The sequence below is a fragment of the Erpetoichthys calabaricus genome, chromosome 18 (assembly GCF_900747795.2).
Source record: "Erpetoichthys calabaricus chromosome 18, fErpCal1.3, whole genome shotgun sequence".
In the NCBI taxonomy this organism is placed as follows: Eukaryota; Metazoa; Chordata; class Cladistia; order Polypteriformes; family Polypteridae; genus Erpetoichthys; species Erpetoichthys calabaricus.
In genome coordinates this window covers 5,834,244-5,854,512 of record NC_041411.2, presented here as the reverse complement: position 1 = coordinate 5,854,512, position 20,269 = coordinate 5,834,244, and the positions used below count along the sequence as shown (strand labels likewise).

The window sequence follows — 20,269 nt, the reverse complement described above, 5'->3', positions numbered from 1 at the left end:
GCAAGTTCCAAAAACACAATTTCACAAAAATGCCTTACAAGGGAGAGAAATCGTAAAAACTCTGGCTCATTTGATAAATGAGGAAACAAGACAAACAAATGTTCTACACAGCAAACAAAGATTTGCCAAAAAGTGCCAATCTATATACAGGCGAGAAAAATCCCAAAACCAGCAAAACAACAGCACATTTCTACAGCATGTTTTCATACAATTGATGTAAAGTGCTTTACAAGACGAAGAAAGAAAAGTTCACAAATAAGGTAAAAATATAAAAATAAGATTATTATTTGTTACTTAGTATTGCCTAAAGTGAGGTCCAATGACCAGGAGGACAGAAAAAACAAAACAAAAAAAAAATTCAAGAGAACTGGAGAAAAAAAAAAAGCAAAATCTGCAGGGGATCCGAGGCCACAAGACCACCCAGCCCTCACTGCAAGAAGTACCGTATATACTCACGTGTAAGTCAGGTCTTGAAACCCGATAAATCAATCATAAAATCAGACCCCGACTTATACGCCTTTCAAAAATATGACACTTAATTTTTTTTTTTTTTTTTTACATCTTCTTGCCTCCTCCAATCTCACAAAAGTTTCTCAGACACACTGAATTTTGTTGCAGCAGCACAGTTACCAATTTCTTTCGCTGCTTCAACGACGTTTAGTTTAAAAGCAGCTTCATATTTTCTTCTGATCAAACGCTCCATCGTAGATAAGGAATGCTCTTACGGTAAAGGTGTATGAGGGTGTGAGATACACAAAACACACAACAGTGCAATAGTCGCTTCGGACTAGTCCGGGTATTACCGTGTGGTCACGTAGGCACAATACATAGAAAAAAAAGGCAGTGTGCTCTGTGGTTACTCTCTCAGGCGGGCGTTAGCATATCATAATCTCTTGGACCAATAGCGTGAGTTTCCACATTCGATTTATACGCCCGACATTATAAAATACCTGAAACTATACAATACAATCAAGCCCCGACTTATGTGCGGAAGAACTTAAATGCAAGTATATACGGTAGTAATACTCAACAAAAGGCTCCAGTACTAAGTCACTAAACCAGTGCTGGGTCTGACTGAGCTTATAAAGCCAGAGGGAGGAGCCAGCAGGGGTGATGTCAGTGTGGACCCGCCTCCTGAGGCTCCATATATAAACTATAAGGAGTAGCAGCACATTATAATGGCAGATAAAACACAAATAACAAATGAAAAAAAAACTTAAAATTAACAAAAGTTACATTGAACAATAAAACACCGAATAAACACAAGCAGCAGCAGGGCAAATCATGAGAAGCAAGGCCTGGTAGAATCCATCCAACAACCCACCCATTCAATTACTGAACCCGTATTTTCCGCTATATAGGGACACAGGGAGGAAGGAGACCATCTGAGCACACTGGCCACAAAGAAGAACCAACTCTGGATAAAACGGGGCAAGGCACATCACCAAGGCAAGGAAGGAAACTCCACTGCAATGGAAACCCCCTCCAAATACATGAAGCACCTGCAAATAAGAATTCAGGCAACACCCACTCGAAAACAACGGTCAGGGAGTAGTGGTAGGCATGGCACCACCCTACTATGCCAAACTCAGAATGGGATGCCAGTCCATCACAGACAAAAAGTACACACCCACATGCACAAGTACACACCTGCTGTCTCTCTGCAAGAAATTTGCTTGGGGTGTATCGCCCACTACACGTCCACCCTGACAGGTATCAGTGGTGGGATTCGCAACATCACTTGCTGGTTCAGACAGCACCTGTTTTAAACTAGTTGAGCTGTCATCCAGCTGCCAACAAGACCTCTGACCTTGGCAAGTGGTTGCGTCATGTGCAGCTGCAAAATCTAAACTAAAACACACAAACATGGGGCACCAGTGACACTGGAATACCACACGAACACAGCAGAACTTCATGATTTAGAATCACACACTCTTCCTGGTGCACTAGCACGATGTCACCCTTAAATACTGTAAGGGAGGTGTTGCACAAAAAATGCTGGGGGGCCCGATTCCCCCAGAGAATGAGTTCACCTACTGTCCCCACAAAGCCCAACGCTCACAGTGTCCAGAAGTGGCGTCTGTGCAGCTCAGACAAGGAGTTCTCCCATCAGTCCACAATGTAAGGAGACCACTTCTGAGGCAGATGTTAGGGGTTTGCCACTGACCCACTGGCAGTTCACTACTGTGCCTATCTACAAACGAGGGCACTTTGTGGTGCTTGGCAACAAGGATGGGATTTGCACTGCGAACGGGTGGAGTGTAGTGGAGTGTTGTGGTGACGTTGCAAAGAAAAGGTAGGGATGGACAAAGAGAAATCCACTGACATCACCAGGAAGGGCACCACTCACAGATCTTTTGAATTGGTCGCAATTCACAGACAAAACATTCTTACCACCTGCCCAAAATTCTGGGAATCCTCCACGTGCTGACCCGACGAGACTTGGACTCTACAAGACCTCGGAAGGTGTCCTATGGTCTCTGGCACCAGAATGTTAAGAGCAGATCCTCTACTTTTCTGTCAGTTGTGAGGAACCCGAATGTGTATTAAATACAGAGCAGACATCAGCACAAGTGTGGCCAGGGGTTCAAACATCACAGTCTTCACCGCCATTAAGTAAAACACCTCTCCTTTTATTGCGTAACATTCTACACATGAACAAACAGCGCACATTTGTCAGAGAGATTGTCGTGACGCGACGTCAACATAAAGCTAAAGCAGATGTCTCAAAAACATAATTGAACCCGTGAAGCACAAAATGTGCAAATTTATGAGTAGGAAGAAGACTGAAATAAATAAATTAAATTAAAGGATGCCATATTCACATTCTGGAAGAAACCTTAAACTGGGAAAACAATTTTTTATTTTCTCTCAACACCCTCTACATAGAGAGAACAGGCTCCAAACACCTTACCTTTCGCACAAATGGCAGGAACTGAAATGTGGGATCTTGTGCTCCCCAGTCCAATTCCTCCACCATCTTGTCTCCCCCGAGCACAGAAGGTGACAAAGCTTGGTTCCGGGTATCACTCTGCATTTGTAATGACTTTCTGCAATGTAGTGTCTATCTCCAAGGTGGTACACCTTGGGTTTGACGCCGGCCAGTTGCTGTTATCGGGGGACTTTATACTTTCCTCCCTCATCCGCATGATTTTGTAAGGAGTTTCTAAATTTTCACCCACATCCCAAAAGGAGGCAGGTTATTCTCCTTTGACTGTGGGTATGTGGACGGGGTGTGCCTCGTGGTGGGCCACTGTCCTATCTGCCAGGTCATGCACTGACACTGAGAAGATGAGATGTACCACCATTAAAGAGCTCCGCGGTGAGGCTCACTGTACAAGGTGTGACACAAAGTAAAGACTTGTCTGACCGGCTAGCATTATTTAAAGGCTTTGGCAGTTGAGACGGGGAAGATTTCATTGGACAAAAACCCAAAACAAGCTGATGTGGAGGTGGACAGTGAGGGGCAGAGCTTCAAAACGTCCTAGGACAGACCATAAGCTGTTACTGGGAACAGAGGTGTGCAAACACACAAACCACCATTAGTGTTGCGAGAGTGGTTTCCTTTACCTCAGGTTAATTACACAAGAAACGATGAGTAGGCCGACTCCGTCGATACAGAATACTGTTCAGAAGCAGCATTTGTGAGCGTCAGACGGCACGCCGCGGCCGATGTGCAAATTTAGGTACTCACGCCCTTTGTGCCGAGGCTGGCAAGTCTGGGGCGATGCTATTTGGTAGAGGATGCCAAGCGGGTCACAGCTGACTTGTGCGTAAAGGCAGATTGAGGAGGAGGAGGACGAGCATCCTCTCACAGAAACTCATTTGCCCCTCTTCCCTCGTCCCTTCCGTGCGGACAGTTTGCTGTTGCCCCCCGGCGTGACCGAGGTAGACGAGGCGGCGACCGCAATGTTGATCTGGCCCTCCTGAATCTCTTGTCTGGTGTCGGCCGGCATCTGGTCGATCTGCTGCTGGGTCTGCAGGTAGAACATAACGTCCCGTAGCTCCTCCTGCAGCTCCATGATCTTCGTGTCCTTCTGCTCGCACGTCTCACGTAAACGCCGCTCCTCCTCCTTGAGCCGCATCTGCAGCTGGCTCTGGTTTGCACGCAGACATTTGTTCATCTCTTGTTCTTCTCTCAGTTCCACACCCAGCTTGGCTACTTTGGCATTCAGTTGTGTGCACCTTGAAAGAAATGAGAAACGTGTAAGGACGTTCTAGGTAGCATCACCTGCTAACGGATGTCAAACAAACCAGAAAACAAATTGTGTCAACCGAACACAAGAAGATGCACACTGACTCTTAGTTCTGACAATGTACACAAGCATGGTAGAGATTAATAATAATTAACTGTTATGAAAAATCAGTATCACTAAGGTTTTCAAACTGAAATGCATTTAATACAGACAAATAAAGAAATTGAATCCATCTATACATAAAATATCAAGGTCTGTCCGTCCATCTGTTACGTAAGCTCAGTAGCATAACCCAAGCTTGTTTTCGGATTCACGGTGGCCGTTGACAATGTTTGATTTATTTATTTATTTGCACATTTGTGCAACACTGCAACATTTTTCCAAACAAGAACTCCTTAACACTAGAATTACCAGAGTCTACGAAAAAACTCGTAGATCCGGCCCACCTTAAATCCGTTCGCACCTCTCCGCCAGCGTCTTTTGTCATCTAAATGTGCTGATAAAGACAAGCTGCAAGCAACCAGCTATTCCATCCCCCCACCGACTTAGAACGTGCATGAACTTCTCCCAGCTCATGCCTTGATTGATTATCTGGGAGTGAAGTGGAGTTTTAGAGTGGAAATAATAGATCGTTATTTGGAACACATGCATTTCACGTGTGTTCCATTTCTACAGTAATCTGTGTAAACACATTGTTAAAACAGAAACTTTTTCATATTTTAGTAATAAATGTTACAAAATGTAAGAATAAACTATAAAATGTGTGAAGCCTGAAGTCCAAAGATCAAATAAACACTTTCACAAACGGTTCAAGAGCGATACAACAGCTTCTGTGGCGTAGCGATAAGGTTTGCTGACTTAGAGCGCAGCAGACTTTCCGTGCCTCAGAGAACTGAGTTCGATTCCCTGCTGGGGAGAAAATGTTATTTTTTTTTCTTTTTAACCTTCACCGCTCTGCCTGCCTGCCTGAACTCCCTGTCTATCTATATAGTAATAACAGTAATTTATTATTATATAGCAGCTTCCCTGTCTGCCTAGCATATAGTGCCTTTCCTTCCTATCTATCTATATACAGTGGAACCTCGAGATACGATCACCTCTGTATACGAGAAATTCAAAACACGAGGAAAGTATAAGCGAAAAATTCAGATCTAAATACGAGCATTGGCTCGCGTAACGAGCCACGAGCCAGGCTGTGGGTATAGCTCGCGGCTTAGCGAGGGGGCGTGGTAGCAGTTGCGAGCCGCGATCTGCGGTGTCTGCGTTTCTCACTTAAGTGCACAGGTGGGAAACTGGCAACATCCATGATTGTTCCTGTGGCTGATGGGCTGCAGCTGCCATGTCCTCCCCGCATATATAGAGAAGCGCGAGCCGGTTAAGGGGGAGAAAAAGTAAAAGAAGAGAGAGAGAGAGAGAGAGAGAGAGAGAGAGAGGGAGGGAGGGCAGGCAGGCAGGCGGGCGAGTGAGTGCAGGCTCGCGTGTAGCTGAACAGTGAGCTGAACAGGCGAGCCAAACAGCTGAAGCACGGCGGTGTAGAGAAGGTCAGCTGCATTAAGAGTGTCTCGCCTATTTCAGAGCCCGCAGGTGAGACGCTAACAGAGAAGAAGCACCGGGGATTGTCATCTGTTTTTTAAAGACTGCATCCTTTTGACGTGTTAAAGGATTGTTATTCTTGTGTATTTTAAACCTCCACTTCACAACTGTTTTAAGGATTATTTATTTAAAGATTTATTGAATGCTCTACTGCACTTTGGACACCTGTTTTGATTCTTTTAATAATCAGTTATATTATTTACCAGTGTTATTTATTAAAGGTAGACTACAGTATATATAATTTATCAGTGTTATTTGTTAGGAAAATTGATTTTTATGTTAATATATTTGGGGTGTAGAACGGATTAACTGGATTTCCATTATTTTCAATGGGGAAGTTTGTTCTAGATATGAGAAATTCGCTATACAAGCTCAGTTCTGGAACGAATTAAACTCGTATCTAGAGGTTCCACTGTATATCTTGTGTATATATATATATATGAGGGGGGACCCAAAAATAACCGGAAATATTTTTAAAACGTGTTTAATTTAATTTTCTGTACAAACTACAATTAGTCTCCTTCAAAGTACTCTCCATTGGCGGAAATACACTTATCTAACCGTTTGTTCCATTGTTCGAAACATTTTTTAAATTCGTCTGAAGTAATGCCCATTAATGCTCTGGTCGTTTCTTGTTTTACCTCTTCGACGTCAGCAAAACGCCTTCCTTTCAAGTCTTTTTTCATCCGAGGGAACAAAAAGAAATACCACGGAGCTAAATCCGGTGAGTAGGGTGGGTGGTTCAGGGTTGTCATACCGTTTCTTGCCAAAAATTGGCAAATGCTGAGAGCAGTGTGAGATGGAGCGTTGTCATGATGAAAGAACCAATCGCCCGACTCTCACAAATCAGGGCGTTTCCTTCTCACACTGTTGCGCAACCTACTTTTACAAAAAAATTCACTGAACACAAGCACAACCTTCCAGACTGATGGCACTTGGCAGACTGACTTGTGATGAGTGTAACTAGATCGCCCTAGAGGCCCAACCACGTACTACAAGTACCAACCTAACAACAACAAAATTCAAAAACAAACACATCACCCCGAATCCGACTTGGGAATAACCATATTGAAATAGAATCCTGAAATACGAATCACGCTTGGGGTTCACACCATGAAGGATGACATACAGCGTTACCACATTTACTTATTGGTCTGTTTTAGTTATTCAGGCTTAAGACAGTAAAGCGGATCGTCACACATTACCCTGAGCCTGACTCGGGAATAACCATATTTACATAGAATTCTGAACATGATTCATGCCATGGAGGTTAACATATAGCTTTACCACATTTACTAATTGGTCTGTTTTAGTTATTCAGACTTCACACAGTAAAGCATATTGTCAAACATCACCCTGTGTCTGACTTGGGAATAACCGTATTTACATAGAATTCCAAACACACAGCTGGGGAGTCCTCTACAGCGCATCTTCAATCTGAGCCTGGAACAGGGGAGAGTCCCGAGGCTTTGGAAGACATCTTGCATCACCCCAGTCCCAAAGGTATCACATCCTAGTGAGCTGAATGACTTCCGGCCTGTCGCTCTGACGTCACATGTGATGAAGACCATGGAGCGGCTGCTGCTTCACCACCTGAGGCCACAGGTACGTCACGCCTTCGACCCTATGCAGTTCGCATACCAGAAGAAGGTGGGAGCGGAGGATGCCATCATCTACATGCTACACCGATCCCTCTCCCACTTGGACAGAGGCAGTGGTGCTGTAAGAATTATGTTTCTGGACTTCTCTAGTGCCTTCAACACCATCCAACCTCTGCTCCTCAGGGACAAGCTGACAGAGATGGGAGTAGATTCATACCTAGTGGCATGGATCGTGGACTATCTTGCAGTCAGTATGTGCGTCTCGGGAACTGCAGGTCTGACATTGGGCCTGGGGTGTGTGGGAACTGTTAATATTTGAATGTGATGATTTTATATAGCACGGATCGGAAATCAGCAGTTCTTAGCATTGCACCACGCAAGCTGTCGTATCAACTGCCTACTGTAACTTGCTTTCTTTTTACTTCGGTTATACTCTTGAATAAAAGTGCACTTGTTTTGTTATACTTGTACACCAACATATGTTCCTGTGTTTGAGCGACATGGACATGCTCAAAAAATACACGTGTAATGCCACGACATGTGCACGTAGAGCTATAGCGTGTCTTTTAGTGAAAATAGGAGTGTGTTGGGGGATCCTGAAAGCGACTGAGATAAAGAAAAGTGAATAAAAAAAAAAAAAAAGCTAACCTTTCCAAGTATCATAAATTACACCGGCTGTTACAGACTGAAATCAAATGTATGTTTTTATTCTAAAATAGTAAGAATAAGAGCAGTTCTCAAGACGGACTCATGCGGGATCGAACTCGTGACCTTTTGACTACCAGTCAGCTGCTGATACAATTACGCCACAGAAGCGGTTGTAGTAAATGTGTCAATGTGCCATGCTAAGGCGGGATTTTTTTCTGCGGTTATATTTTTGAATAAAAGCGCGCTTGTTCTGTTATATTTGTACCTTTTGTGAAAGTGTTTCTTTGATATTTGGACTTCAGGCTTCATACATTATATAGTTTATGCCTACATTTTGTCATTTACTACTAGAATATGAAAAACGTTTCTGTTTTAAAAATGTGTTTACACAGATTACTGTAGAAACGGAACACACATGAAATGCGTGTCTTCCAAATAACGATCTATTATATCCACTCTAACACTCCAGCACTTCACTCCCAGATAATCAATCAAGGCATGAGCTGGGCGAAGTTCATGCACGGTCTAAGTCGGTGGGGAGATGGAATAGCCGGCTGCTTGTAGCTTGTCTTTATCAGCACATTTAGATGGCAAAAGACGCTGGCGGAGAGGTGCGAACGGTTTTAAAAAGCGATTTAAGGTGGGACGGATCTACGAGTTTTTTCATAGACTCTGGTAATTCTAGTGTTAAATGTACTTGTGCATGTAAACGGAGGTCTCTGCTTTAACCGGGTTGCTCCCCTTATCCCGGTTCTATGTGTCGTCACCCATGCGCATTAGAGGGTTAGGCTTAGGTATGTAATGCCACTCCGAAACGAGGGGTGGGGGTGATGCCACTAACTTAGTTACCTGTTTCTTCCTTAACTCCACAGCTCCAAGATGACACCCAACGAGGGCAACTGACTCCTCCCCTTCCAGGCCAAATCCTACAGAGCCAGGCACCCTCAGAAGGAGGCATCTCGCTTTTGAGTCAAGCCACACCGAACGATGGGGCTTCACCAATAGGCAAGACCCACTCGCTCAAGCGGCACAGTTGAATTAAAGAGAAGGCTACAGCTTATGTTCAAGTTGCTGTTTATTTTTGGTTACTTCTGCTAAAAGAGTAAAAACGGGACGATCTGGTTGGTCCACAGTGGGTAATGACCTAAAGAATGAGACAACTGGCACAAGCAGCCAAAATGAGCTTTCTCCTGAGGGTGGCCAGGCCAGGTGGCCTGGAAACACCTTGGGATCCCAAAGTATGAGTTGGCAAGTATGTTTAGGGACAAGGGACATTAGGGCCTCACTGTTACTACCATTGCCCCTGTGGTCCGGCTTTGGATAAGCAGTGGAAAATGAATGAATGAAAGGATCCAGTTGGTGGTCCAACATTTCTTTTGAACCCAGGTTGTTCTAATGTTTGACTACAGTGCTTTTGACGCAGTGGTTTGGGGTGTTGCTATCCCCCCTACTGGTCACAATCGATTTATTTATTAACTGGAATACTGTGCTGCTTCCACTTTGTTTGTTTTTCTTTACACCACCTCTTGACTGTTTGTGCCCTCATTTGCCCAGCTCATCCTCTGTCATGACTAACTGATGGTTCTGGGTTCAACAGCTGCTGAAGGACATGGAGTCAACCAGGACCCATCCACGACTGGACGATATAAATGCCACAAGGGTTGGACGGGCATCCCTACCAGAGAAGGGGATGGTCCCTAACCTGGACAGGATGGGCATCCCGACCAGGAGAAAGGAAGGAGCCAGGCCCGGAAGTGATGGCTGGAGTGGATGGACGGACAGCTCACCAGAAGATGCTGCAGTGAATGTGTTATTACCCCAGAATGCAAGATGGCAGCAGCCCTCCATATTGGTGCCCATTTGGGAACCAGCAGGAAATCCTGGGAGATATAGTCCAGCAACACAGCTCTGCACGGGACCAAGTGCCAAAAGGGGGCGCTGCAGGGAGATGAGCTCCCTAATAAGTGTGACTTCCATATGACCTGGAAGTACTTCCATCAGGCACCAGAAGTACTCCTGGGTCCTTAATAAATGGGACCACACTGCCTTGTCCAGGCGAGTCGGAGCTGGGAGGACGTAGAACAACACTCAACTGGAGGAAGGCAGTGAAGGTGAGAGATATTGTGAGGAGAGGTATTGTGGGAAGAAACTACGTGTGTTTGTGTGACTTTGTGGAAGGATTTGGTGAATAAGCCATCCTTTATTTGAACCTGGAACTCTCTGTGTGTTCGTGTGTTGTGATGTGAAATTTTGCATACAAGTTGATAAATATTTTGTATGTCTTTATTTGTAACTTAGGCAAAGCAAATGTAATATTGGTGTTACATTAGTGAGAAGCATTCATGTTTACTCCCCCTTTTAGGTCTGAGTCTCTTGGTAATTTTACGACAGGGTTGGAGGAAGTGCCTCAAACAAGTTTGGCTAATATTTCTCTGCTGGAGTCTCTCAGTCAACCCCCACAGGAAAGCCAGGCTGCCTAACTGCCAAGCTTTACCTTAACATATGGTGTGGAGGGTGGCAGGTGTGAAGGTGTTCTATCCCCATTGGTCTGAAGTATGGCTGTTTGGAATTGGCTTGTATCAGGAGCCTTTAAGTACCATGATGCCCTATTGGTTCTAGGGGTTGGACAGAGAGTCTATAAATTTGCTTGCTTTACCTCACACTTTCTCTCTCACCAAACTGATGAAAGACCATCACACATCATGATCTGAAAAGGACAACACAACGAAGAGCACAGCTCGGCGGCCATATTGAGACAGGCATGCGGCCTGTTCTGAAGAAAGCTGACCACAAATGAGGACTTAACTAGAGACACTTTAAGTAAGTTACAAGTCTGTGTGTCGCCTGAAACTACACATCAGCATTTATCAGGTTGTATGGTTGCCAATATTCAAATATACTTTGCTTATTGTTATTATTTATGAATATTATCAATAATACATATTTAAAGTGTAACTTAACTCCTGCTTGTCTTTTACTACATCTAATTGCCTGAGGTTGTACTTGTAGAAGGGAAGGTGGGGAGAAGTTATATGGTACAGTACCTTATAAACAGTGGTAAGTCTGAGAGATCTGAGACATTCTGCAAAGGCTACAAATTAATAATACAAACGGGGAAAGTAGATCAATATATGACTCTACCAAGACAAAACATCGTGTTTTGGGGTTTGAGGCTGGCTGACGCCCCTGGTTCTATCACAACACTTACTTCTTCTCCAGAGACTGCTTCTCTTTAACTAATTCGTTCAGCTTCTGTTCCAGGCTGTCACATTTCTCAATAGTCTCCTTAAATTTGGTCTTCATGTTATTTATCTTAAAAACATAAAGACAATAGTAAATAAAAGTTGGCATCTAATGAGCTCCGATAGATGACACAGTATCAAAGAATTAAAATGTACCCTCCATGAATGCAAAATTAAATGAACTTCAGTTTAAAAGCATTATACCAGTAAAAGGAAACCTTTTTCGAGTTGCGGCGCACCTGAGGGACTGCCCATAAATAAAGTCGTGACGACACAATCTATGGACAATCGCCAATAAAAACAGTAGCATTCGTATTTTCTTGTTCTATATTTGCTCCGCCTTCTTCTATCAGTACAGTGAGCGAGATCTTCTAACAACAAGACTTTTTAAGTCTCACGAGATGTGTTTTTGACACCGCTGGTGTTGATATTATGATGAATGGTGAACAGCGAAAATTTTAACTTGCATTCAAGATAAATACATTAGTTTATTCAACAATCTGATTAACCGTTATCTGTTTTTCCAACATAGAATATTTTTTTTAAACTTTATATTTTTAATCAACCAAACGTTCAAAAACACTAGCAATTTTAAATATTTTACAAAAGTTTTTGCGGCGCCCCTAGAAAATTCCGAGGCGCACCGGTTGCCCGACAGTGCATTATACCAATAAACAGATGAAAGCGTAAGTGAACCAATTCAAGTAATCTTTATGAGGACAATACAAATACAGTGGAACCTCGGTTCAAGAACGTCTCTGTACACGTACAAACTGGGTTGCGACCAAAAAAGTTCGGCAAACTTTTGCATCTGTTCACGACCACACACTCGGTATACGAACAAGCCAGTTTCCCTTTCAGTTTGTGCGTGCCGATGATTTCCGCATGTGTTCAGTCTCTCCCTGTGCAACCCCTGTGCAGCAAGCGAGACAGAGAGAGAGAGCCCGAGCGAGAGAGAGAGCGGGAGAAAGACAGACAGACACACACACATGTGCGCGCGCAGAGAGAGAGAGAGAAACGCGGCACGAGAGAAACACACACGCGTGCAAGAGAGAGACACACGCGCGCGCACGAGAGAGAGACAGAGAGAGATACACACACACACACACACACACGCATGAGAGAGAGAGAGAGAGTGACGCGGCACGAGAGAAACACACACACGTGCAAGAGAGAGACACGCGCGCGCGCACGAGAGAGAGACAGAGAGAGATACACACACACACACACACACGCATGAGAGAGAGAGAGAGAGTGACGCGGCACGAGAGAAACACACACACGTGCAAGAGAGAGACACGCGCGCGCAAGAGAGACACACACACGCGCGCGCACGAGAGAGAGACAGAGAGAGATACACACACACACACACGATTGAGAGAGGGCTGGCATAAGGCCGAGAAGGCAGTTAAAGAATGCACAGGGCTTGTTTTTAAAGAGACTGATTCGAGCATTGCTTTAACCTCGTTGTATTTAATGAAGACTTTTTTCTATTGGATTTTTACCTCCACTTCACTTCTGTTTACAGTGATCGGTTCGCAGCGTGCACTGTTGCAATGTTACTTTTCTTGGTTGTTTACTAAATTACAGATTTTTCAAATGTTCATTTTTTACCCTGTGCTTAAAACTCGAGCGGTTGGTAGAGCTATAGCGCGAACTCTTGCAATGTTAGTTTTCTCTGTTGTTCAAGGTTTTCTCAGTGTTATTCAATATTTTTACATTTAGTTTACTATTACACTGTGCATTCTATGGTATAGTTAACTATATTTGTGCTTAAAAATCTTTAAAAAAAATTTTTTTACATACAGTTCGTACGGTCTGGAACGTATTAATTGTATTTACATACAATCCTATGGGGGAAATTACTTCAGGTCACGACCAAATCGGGTTACGACCAGAGTTTTGGAACGAATTACAATCGTGACCCGAAGTTCCACTGTATACCCGATTTAACCGGTCAGCCCGCTTATTTCTCCCACATTGCCATGACGTCCTCAAAGTGTGACCCACACGTGTGATTGCAGGGAGAGACAAAAGCAGTTCACTTTTCTGCATACTAATGTCTGTATTGCTCATCTCATGTCTGTTGGGGTGTCGTTCATTATAGATAATGGTAACATGTAGACGGATGAGGTCAACAGTTGAATAAATTTCCACAATACTTACTTCTTCTGCCGTATCTTTTTCCAAATGAACAATTTTATTTTCCCAGTAGACACGCTGTGACTCCAGCTGACTGGTCAGTAGGTATGAATACTAGAAAGAGACCCAGACATTACAATTAATTTTCTCTCACTGTAAGGTTATTTTCAGCCTTATAATATAAACTTCACTTAAATCACGAGGAAACAATCCATCGCTTCCATACCAGAGTTAAGAAAATGAATTGTTTCTGCAAAAAATGTCTTTTAACAGTGAGGTGGAGAAATTAAGAGAAAAGGAGAGCATAAATAAGACTATCTAAAAAAACAGCGGTGGATAGATGTGTGGTGGGGCCTAGCTGGACGGTGGGCTGCAACAAGTAACAATCCCTACGTACATGGACTAGAGTTTGAACAGCGGTTAATGGGGACTGCAATTTAAACGTATTTTTGAAAAAATATCACCATACTTTCATACATTTACCCCTTAACAATTGCTCATTGTTCTATTTTACCTGGGGTTCTCCTCATGGCTCTTGTATGTGTAGTTTGTTCACTGTTTATGTTAACATTGATGGTTGTTTAGTTTCTTCACATTTAAATATCTTTTACTATGTGCCATTTGTTTTGTGGGTAGTCCCCTCTAAGGAGAACCATCACCATCAAGAGACTGCCCTCTGCCTTATATAGACGGGAGGATAACCCACAGCCCCCTTGCAGTTCATTCTGAATGCACTTGTGGTGGTGGTGAGTTCGTCCAGTAAAGTGGTGCACCATGACAGCTACCCAGGTGTGCCATGGAACTAACAGTGTAGCGTACCTGGGTCCAAACTTGAGGGGTACAGTATCAGCAGCTGATGGAAAAGCTGAACCTGCTGGGACTGAACACCTCTCTCTGTAACTGGATTCTGGAATTCCTGACTTAGAGACCTCAGTTAGTCAGGATTGGAAACAACATCTCCAGAACCACCACACTGAGCACTGGAGCCCCTCAAGGCTGTGTGCTCAGTCCATTACTGTTCACACTACTGACTCCTGACTGTGCAGCAACGCACAACTCTAATCACATCATAAAATTTGCCGATGACACGACTGTGGTGGGTCTCATCTGCAACAACAATGAGTCAGCATACAGAGAGGAGGTGCAGCCGTTAACGGACTGGTGTAAAGCCAATAACCTGTCTCTGAATGTAGACAAAACAAAGGAGATGATTGTTGACTTTAGGAAGACTAAGAGTGACCATCTGCCACTGAACACTGACGGCTCAACCGTGGAGGTCGTCAACAGCACCAAATTCCTGGGTGTCCACCTGGCAGAGAACCTCACCTGGTCCTACAACACCAGCTCATTAGCCAAGAAAGCCCAGCAGCGGCTCTACTTCCTGCGTACAGGTAGGCTGAGGAAACCCTATCTTCCACCAGCTATTCTAACAACATTCTACAGAGGAACCATTGAGAGCATCCTGAGCAACTACATCACTGTCTGGTTTGGAAATTGCATGGTCAGGGATCGCAAAGCTCTACAACAGATAGTGAAGACGGCTGAGAAGATCATCGGTGTCTCTCTTCCCTCCATCATGGGTATTTACACCACACAATGCATCCACAAAGCCACCAGCATGGTGAATGATCCAACACACCCCTCACATTCACTGTTTACACTCCTACCATTGGGAAAAAGGTACAGAAGCATTCGGGCCCTCACCACCAGAATGTGTCACAGTTTCTTCCCCCAAGCAGTCAGACTCCTTAACACTCATATACCGGTCTGATATCTGATATATGTGTTCTGTTCTGCAGTGTAGCACATGTTTGCACATTTCACTCACATGCACCTTGTTTTATATTATGTGTCCTTATGTTATGTGCCGTGGATTCTTTATTGTCCTGTGTTTTATGTTGCACCATGGTCCTGGAGGAACGTTGTTTCGTTTCACTGTATGCTGTACTACTGTATATGGATGAAATGACAATAAATACTCTTGACTTGACTCCCTGGAGAAGATGGCGTAAAAGCAGTTCCGCGATCGCTATGTTGGAGTGCTCTGGATGTGTCTCCTGGCTGCTGGAGTCCATCTGCCTGGGTGTGTGGTCACCAACAGGCCTCAATGGGCTGGTGGATAAAGGGCAAACGAGTTGTTTCTGTGGGAGAGAGGGGCCAGCAAAGGCTCAAAGCAGCTGGGAGATGCCACCCAAGTGCTCACTATCTGAGAACGCTCATCTCAGAGTTGCTTTTTAACTGGCATCTCTGGTAGTTACACCAGTTGAGCATGTGTATGAGATATAATGTGTTTGTGGTTAATAAAATAGTGATGTGCCTTGGCATGTTTTGGGTTACAAAAAGGATGCCACCACAGAAAATGGATTGGGAAGCACTGCTCTTCTGTTATTGTGCTTTTTGAGATTAAATGGATACTTTGAACCTCTGCGCTATTTTTTGTCTTCGTCTCTTGGGTTTCGGATTAAGATTGCCTTTTGAAGGAGACTTTCCAGAGGTTATTTGTGCCGCACAGCATATTTATTTATGAAGATTCTATGTGGCCCATTTCATTACTGGCTGGGGTTTGATTTTTATTTCCCCCTCTAAGTGGGTATTTTGATTACTTTCCAGACGTTGTGTGCTCGGGAACTCTTTATTTCAGTGTTTCTCAACCACTGGGTCATGACCTCATTTTTGGGATACAGGTTGCTGCTGGCGGATCACGCTCTATTCCCCCCATGACACTTATATTGGGAAAAAGTGGGTTGCGTCACCAAAGAGGTTGGGAAACACTGCTCTCACTCACAACACTTACGATTCTCTATAGACATGACAAACTATATGTGTGTAGCAGCTTCAGGTGTTACTATTGCTCTTATTTTCCTAAAATTTGAATTCATAATTAATTAATTAAATTTACATAGTGTAAACGACTTTACATAAAGGAGAACCACTTTGACCACCACTAATTTGCAGTCTCTATTTGGATGATGGGACAGCAGCCAATTTTGTGCCAGTAAGCTCATCACATATTAGCTATTAGGTGGTGGGAGAGATAGCCAATTAGAGACGGGATGATTGGGGGGCTAAAATGGACAAAGCAATGCTGGTCAGTTTAGTCAGCGCATCAGTGAACACCCTACACTTTTGAAAAGATGTCCGGGGGTCTTTTATGACCACAGCAAATCAGGACCTTGGTTTTTACGTCTCACCCAATGGATGGCACCAATGGAATTTTCACTCGAACTGAGCCTTTTGCTGAGATTTCTGGAGATTTACAATTTACCCAAGTACACTAGCTGGGTGCTTTTGCACCGATTTGTGTAAATGCACTGCAGACTGTACAGTACCTCCAGTTGCAGGGCGTCTATTTTCTCATCCTGGCAAGTGTCTCCCTCACATTCATACTGCACAATTTTTCCATCAGTTTTGCTGGCAACCAAACGATGGACATAGTTATCTAAGAAAAAACAAACAAAAAAAAAAACATTACCTAATTGATTTTCTCTTTTTCCTTTCTCTCTATTATAATAAAAAAAAATCCTGGGACGAGACGAGACTTTTTATCCAGAGATGAGACGTGATTTTCTCAGAGAGACACTTTCACGTCCTGCGAGACTAGACTTTGTGCCAAGAGATTTAACTACGCCTGGGACCGGAAATAAAAGAGAAAGAGTAGATGACAAACAAGAACAACCTAAAGAATTCAAAAACGTTGGGGAGATACACATGCAGAGCAGGTTAGAGATAATGAACGTACAAAAATTCGAAAGTCTCAAAAAAAATGGTAGTAAAGATTGCATTAGCGATAACAAACGGAAATTATTACTTTGTGAAATAACGGAACAGTGAAAAGAGATCAAATATATTGTTTGGAGACTTGTAGATCATCTAATTTGTGTTGCCATCAGGGAAAAGTAGTGTTTCTTCCCAATGAAGAGGCATATCCATGAGAATTAAAAGATCTGTTGTTTGGTGAAAGTGAAATCCACATCCGCAAGCGTCAGAAACGTTAAGTGGCAGGCGCGTAGCACAGCCTGGGGGGTGGGGAGAGTAATTAGTACAACTTAAGTACAACTTAACATTATCTTTCAGACATGAACTAAAAAAGGACCTTTTATGCTACTGCACCAAAACTATATGACGAGAAACAAAAAGCAAAGACAAAAAGGAAAGCCCAGAGTCGCTACCAAAATACAAACAAAATTAGAATTTACAACCACAACAATGAAGTGTGATATCCGTAATCTCGGACAGGGGCACAAACTTAATAATAACCTTTAATCCTGTTTCACCAAAACCATAAGACGAGAAACAAAAATCAAAAGGAGAGCCGAGAGTCGCTACCAAAGTACAAACAAAATTAGAATTTGGAAACACAAAGAACAAACGTGATATCCGTAATTTTGGACAGGGGCATAAACTTAATAATAACCTTTAATCCTGTTTCACCAAAATCATAAGACAAGAGACAAAAATCAAAAGGAGAGCCGAGAGTCGCTACCAAAGTACAAACAAAATTAGAATTTGGAAACACAAAGGATAAACGTGATATCCGTAATCTTGGACAGGGGCACGAACTTAATAATAACCTTTAATCCTGTTTCACCAAAACCATAAGACGAGAAACAAAAATCAAAAGGAGAGCCGAGAGTCGCTACCAAAGTACAAACAAAATTAGAATTTGGAAACACAAAGAACAAACGTGATATCCGTAATCTTGGACAGGGGCACAAACTTAATAATAACCTTTAATCCTGTTTCACCAAAACCATAAGACGAGAAACAAAAATCAAAAGGAGAGCCGAGAGTCGCTACCAAAGTACAAACAAAATTAGAATTTGGAAACACAAAGAACAAACGTGATATCCGTAATCTTGGACAGGGGCACGAACTTAATAATAACCTTTAATGCTGTTTCACCAAAACCATAAGACGAGAAACAAAAATCAAAAGGAGAGCCCTGAGTCGCTACCAAAGTACAAACAATATTAGAATTTGGAAACACAAAGAACAAACATGATATCCGTAATCTCGGACAGGGGCATGAACTTAATAATAACCTTTAATCCTGTTTCACCAAAACCATAAGACGAGAAACAAAAATCAAAAGGAGAGCCGAGAGTCGCTACCAAACTACAAACAAAATTAGAATTTGGAAACACAGAACAAACGTGATATCCGTAATCTTGTAGAGGGATGTGAACTAAATAATGACCTTTGATCCTGTTGCACCAAAACTATAAAACAAGAAACTAAAATCTAAGTCAAAAAGGAAAGCCAAAAGTCTTTACCAAATTACAAATAAAGTAAGAATTTGTAACTGCAAACAAGGGTGACATCCATAATCTCGGACAGAGACGTGAACTAAATAATGACCTTTTTCACTGTTGCCTCTGACATCATGGGCCACACATAGGCAAGTTGTTACCCTGGTAACCCATTTAAAAAAACTAAAAAACAAAAATGAAGGTGTCCATAAGTAAAGAAAATGCCAATGAAACAACAGATGCAAATAAGTCAAAACCAAAAAACAACAAAAACAAATAAATTCCTAATATTAAAAAAAAACAAACTGACATAGGAAGGATGTGTACTTTTCACATGGAAAATAACCAGGTGCATGATTTAAACCCAAGACTACCCCAACTCTGTGGCACCCTGACCAAAGACAAGACGTAACGCCAGGTTGCATCATGTGACTTTTCTGGCAATTTTCAGTCATAGCCTTCATTTACATAACCTTAGCTAGTTGGGGACAGTCAGCGGCACTCTCCCATGAAGCCAGTAGCCTAATGTCACGTGCCCAGCAACTCGTTCAAGCTAGCTGGTGTTTGTCACATGTGCTCACCACAACATTCTGCAGAGGGGCCTCCAGAGTGACCAGCCGAACACGACATTTGATGACATCTTCAAACCCACAACGGAATAAAGTCAAATTAATTAAAAAAAAAACAGATAAGTAGGAAAAATTCCAGACACACTAAACTAGTATTAAAACAAATGGAGATCATGACACCCCACTTACCTCCAGCATAGTCCCAGACTCGGTGGTTGGTCAGCTGCATGGCATAGGTGTGCTGGGTCTCCTCAAAGTGCTTGTAGGCATGACGGCTGACATATCGGCCACACCCAATGTGTCCGCAGATCAAGCAGATCCATAGGTTCTGAGAAAACAATGTACTTTTTATTTAGTTATCATTATCTTCTGTTATTAAAATAAACTTATGTGTTATTACAAAAAAAGAGCCTTTTGGGTGTTTCACATAAAGTGATAAGTGCAACAAAATTAAAAAAAAATATATAAACATATCTCTCACTCTCTCTCTATATTATATCTAGATATATATATATATATATATATATATATATATATATATATATATATATGTATATAGATATATACAGTAATCCCTCGCTATATCGCACTTCGCCTTTCGCGGCTTCACTCCATCGCGGATTTTATATGTAAACATATTTAAATATATATCGCAGATTTTTTGCTGGTTCGCGGATTTCTGCGGACAATGGATCTTTTAATTTCTGGTACATGCTTCCGCAGTTGGTTTGCCCAGTTGATTTCATACAAGGGACGCTATTGGCAGATGGCTGAGAAGCTACCCAACTTACTTTTCTGTCTGTCTTGCACTGACTTTCTCTGATCCTGACGTAGGGGGATTGAGCAGGGGGGCTGTTTTAACACCTAGACGATAAGGATGCTCGTCTAAAAATGCTGAAAGATTATCTTCACGTTGCTATCTTTTGTGCAGCTGCTTCCTGAAAGGACATGCTGCACGGTGCTTCGCATACTTAAAAGCTCGAAGGGCACGTATTGATTTTTGATTGAAAAACAAACTGTCTCTCTCTC

General features: G+C 42.8%; 1 protein-coding gene across 2 annotated transcripts in view; it reads right to left on the bottom strand.

Annotated features, from left to right (window-relative positions):
• Positions 1–2,612: 2,612 nt before the first annotated feature.
• Positions 2,613–20,269, bottom strand: part of brap (BRCA1 associated protein) — a 37,201-nt gene continuing 19,544 nt past the window's right edge. For both annotated transcript variants that reach the window (XM_028825283.2, XM_028825284.2), the window contains exons 8-12: positions 19,430–19,568; positions 16,752–16,861; positions 13,447–13,536; positions 11,247–11,350; positions 2,613–4,185 (exon numbers count right to left, since the gene is read on the bottom strand). In XM_028825283.2, the coding sequence (XP_028681116.1) occupies positions 3,822–4,185; positions 11,247–11,350; positions 13,447–13,536; positions 16,752–16,861; positions 19,430–19,568 (807 nt within the window). In that variant the 3' untranslated portion in view covers positions 2,613–3,821. The remainder of the gene's footprint in view (positions 4,186–11,246; positions 11,351–13,446; positions 13,537–16,751; positions 16,862–19,429; positions 19,569–20,269) is intronic.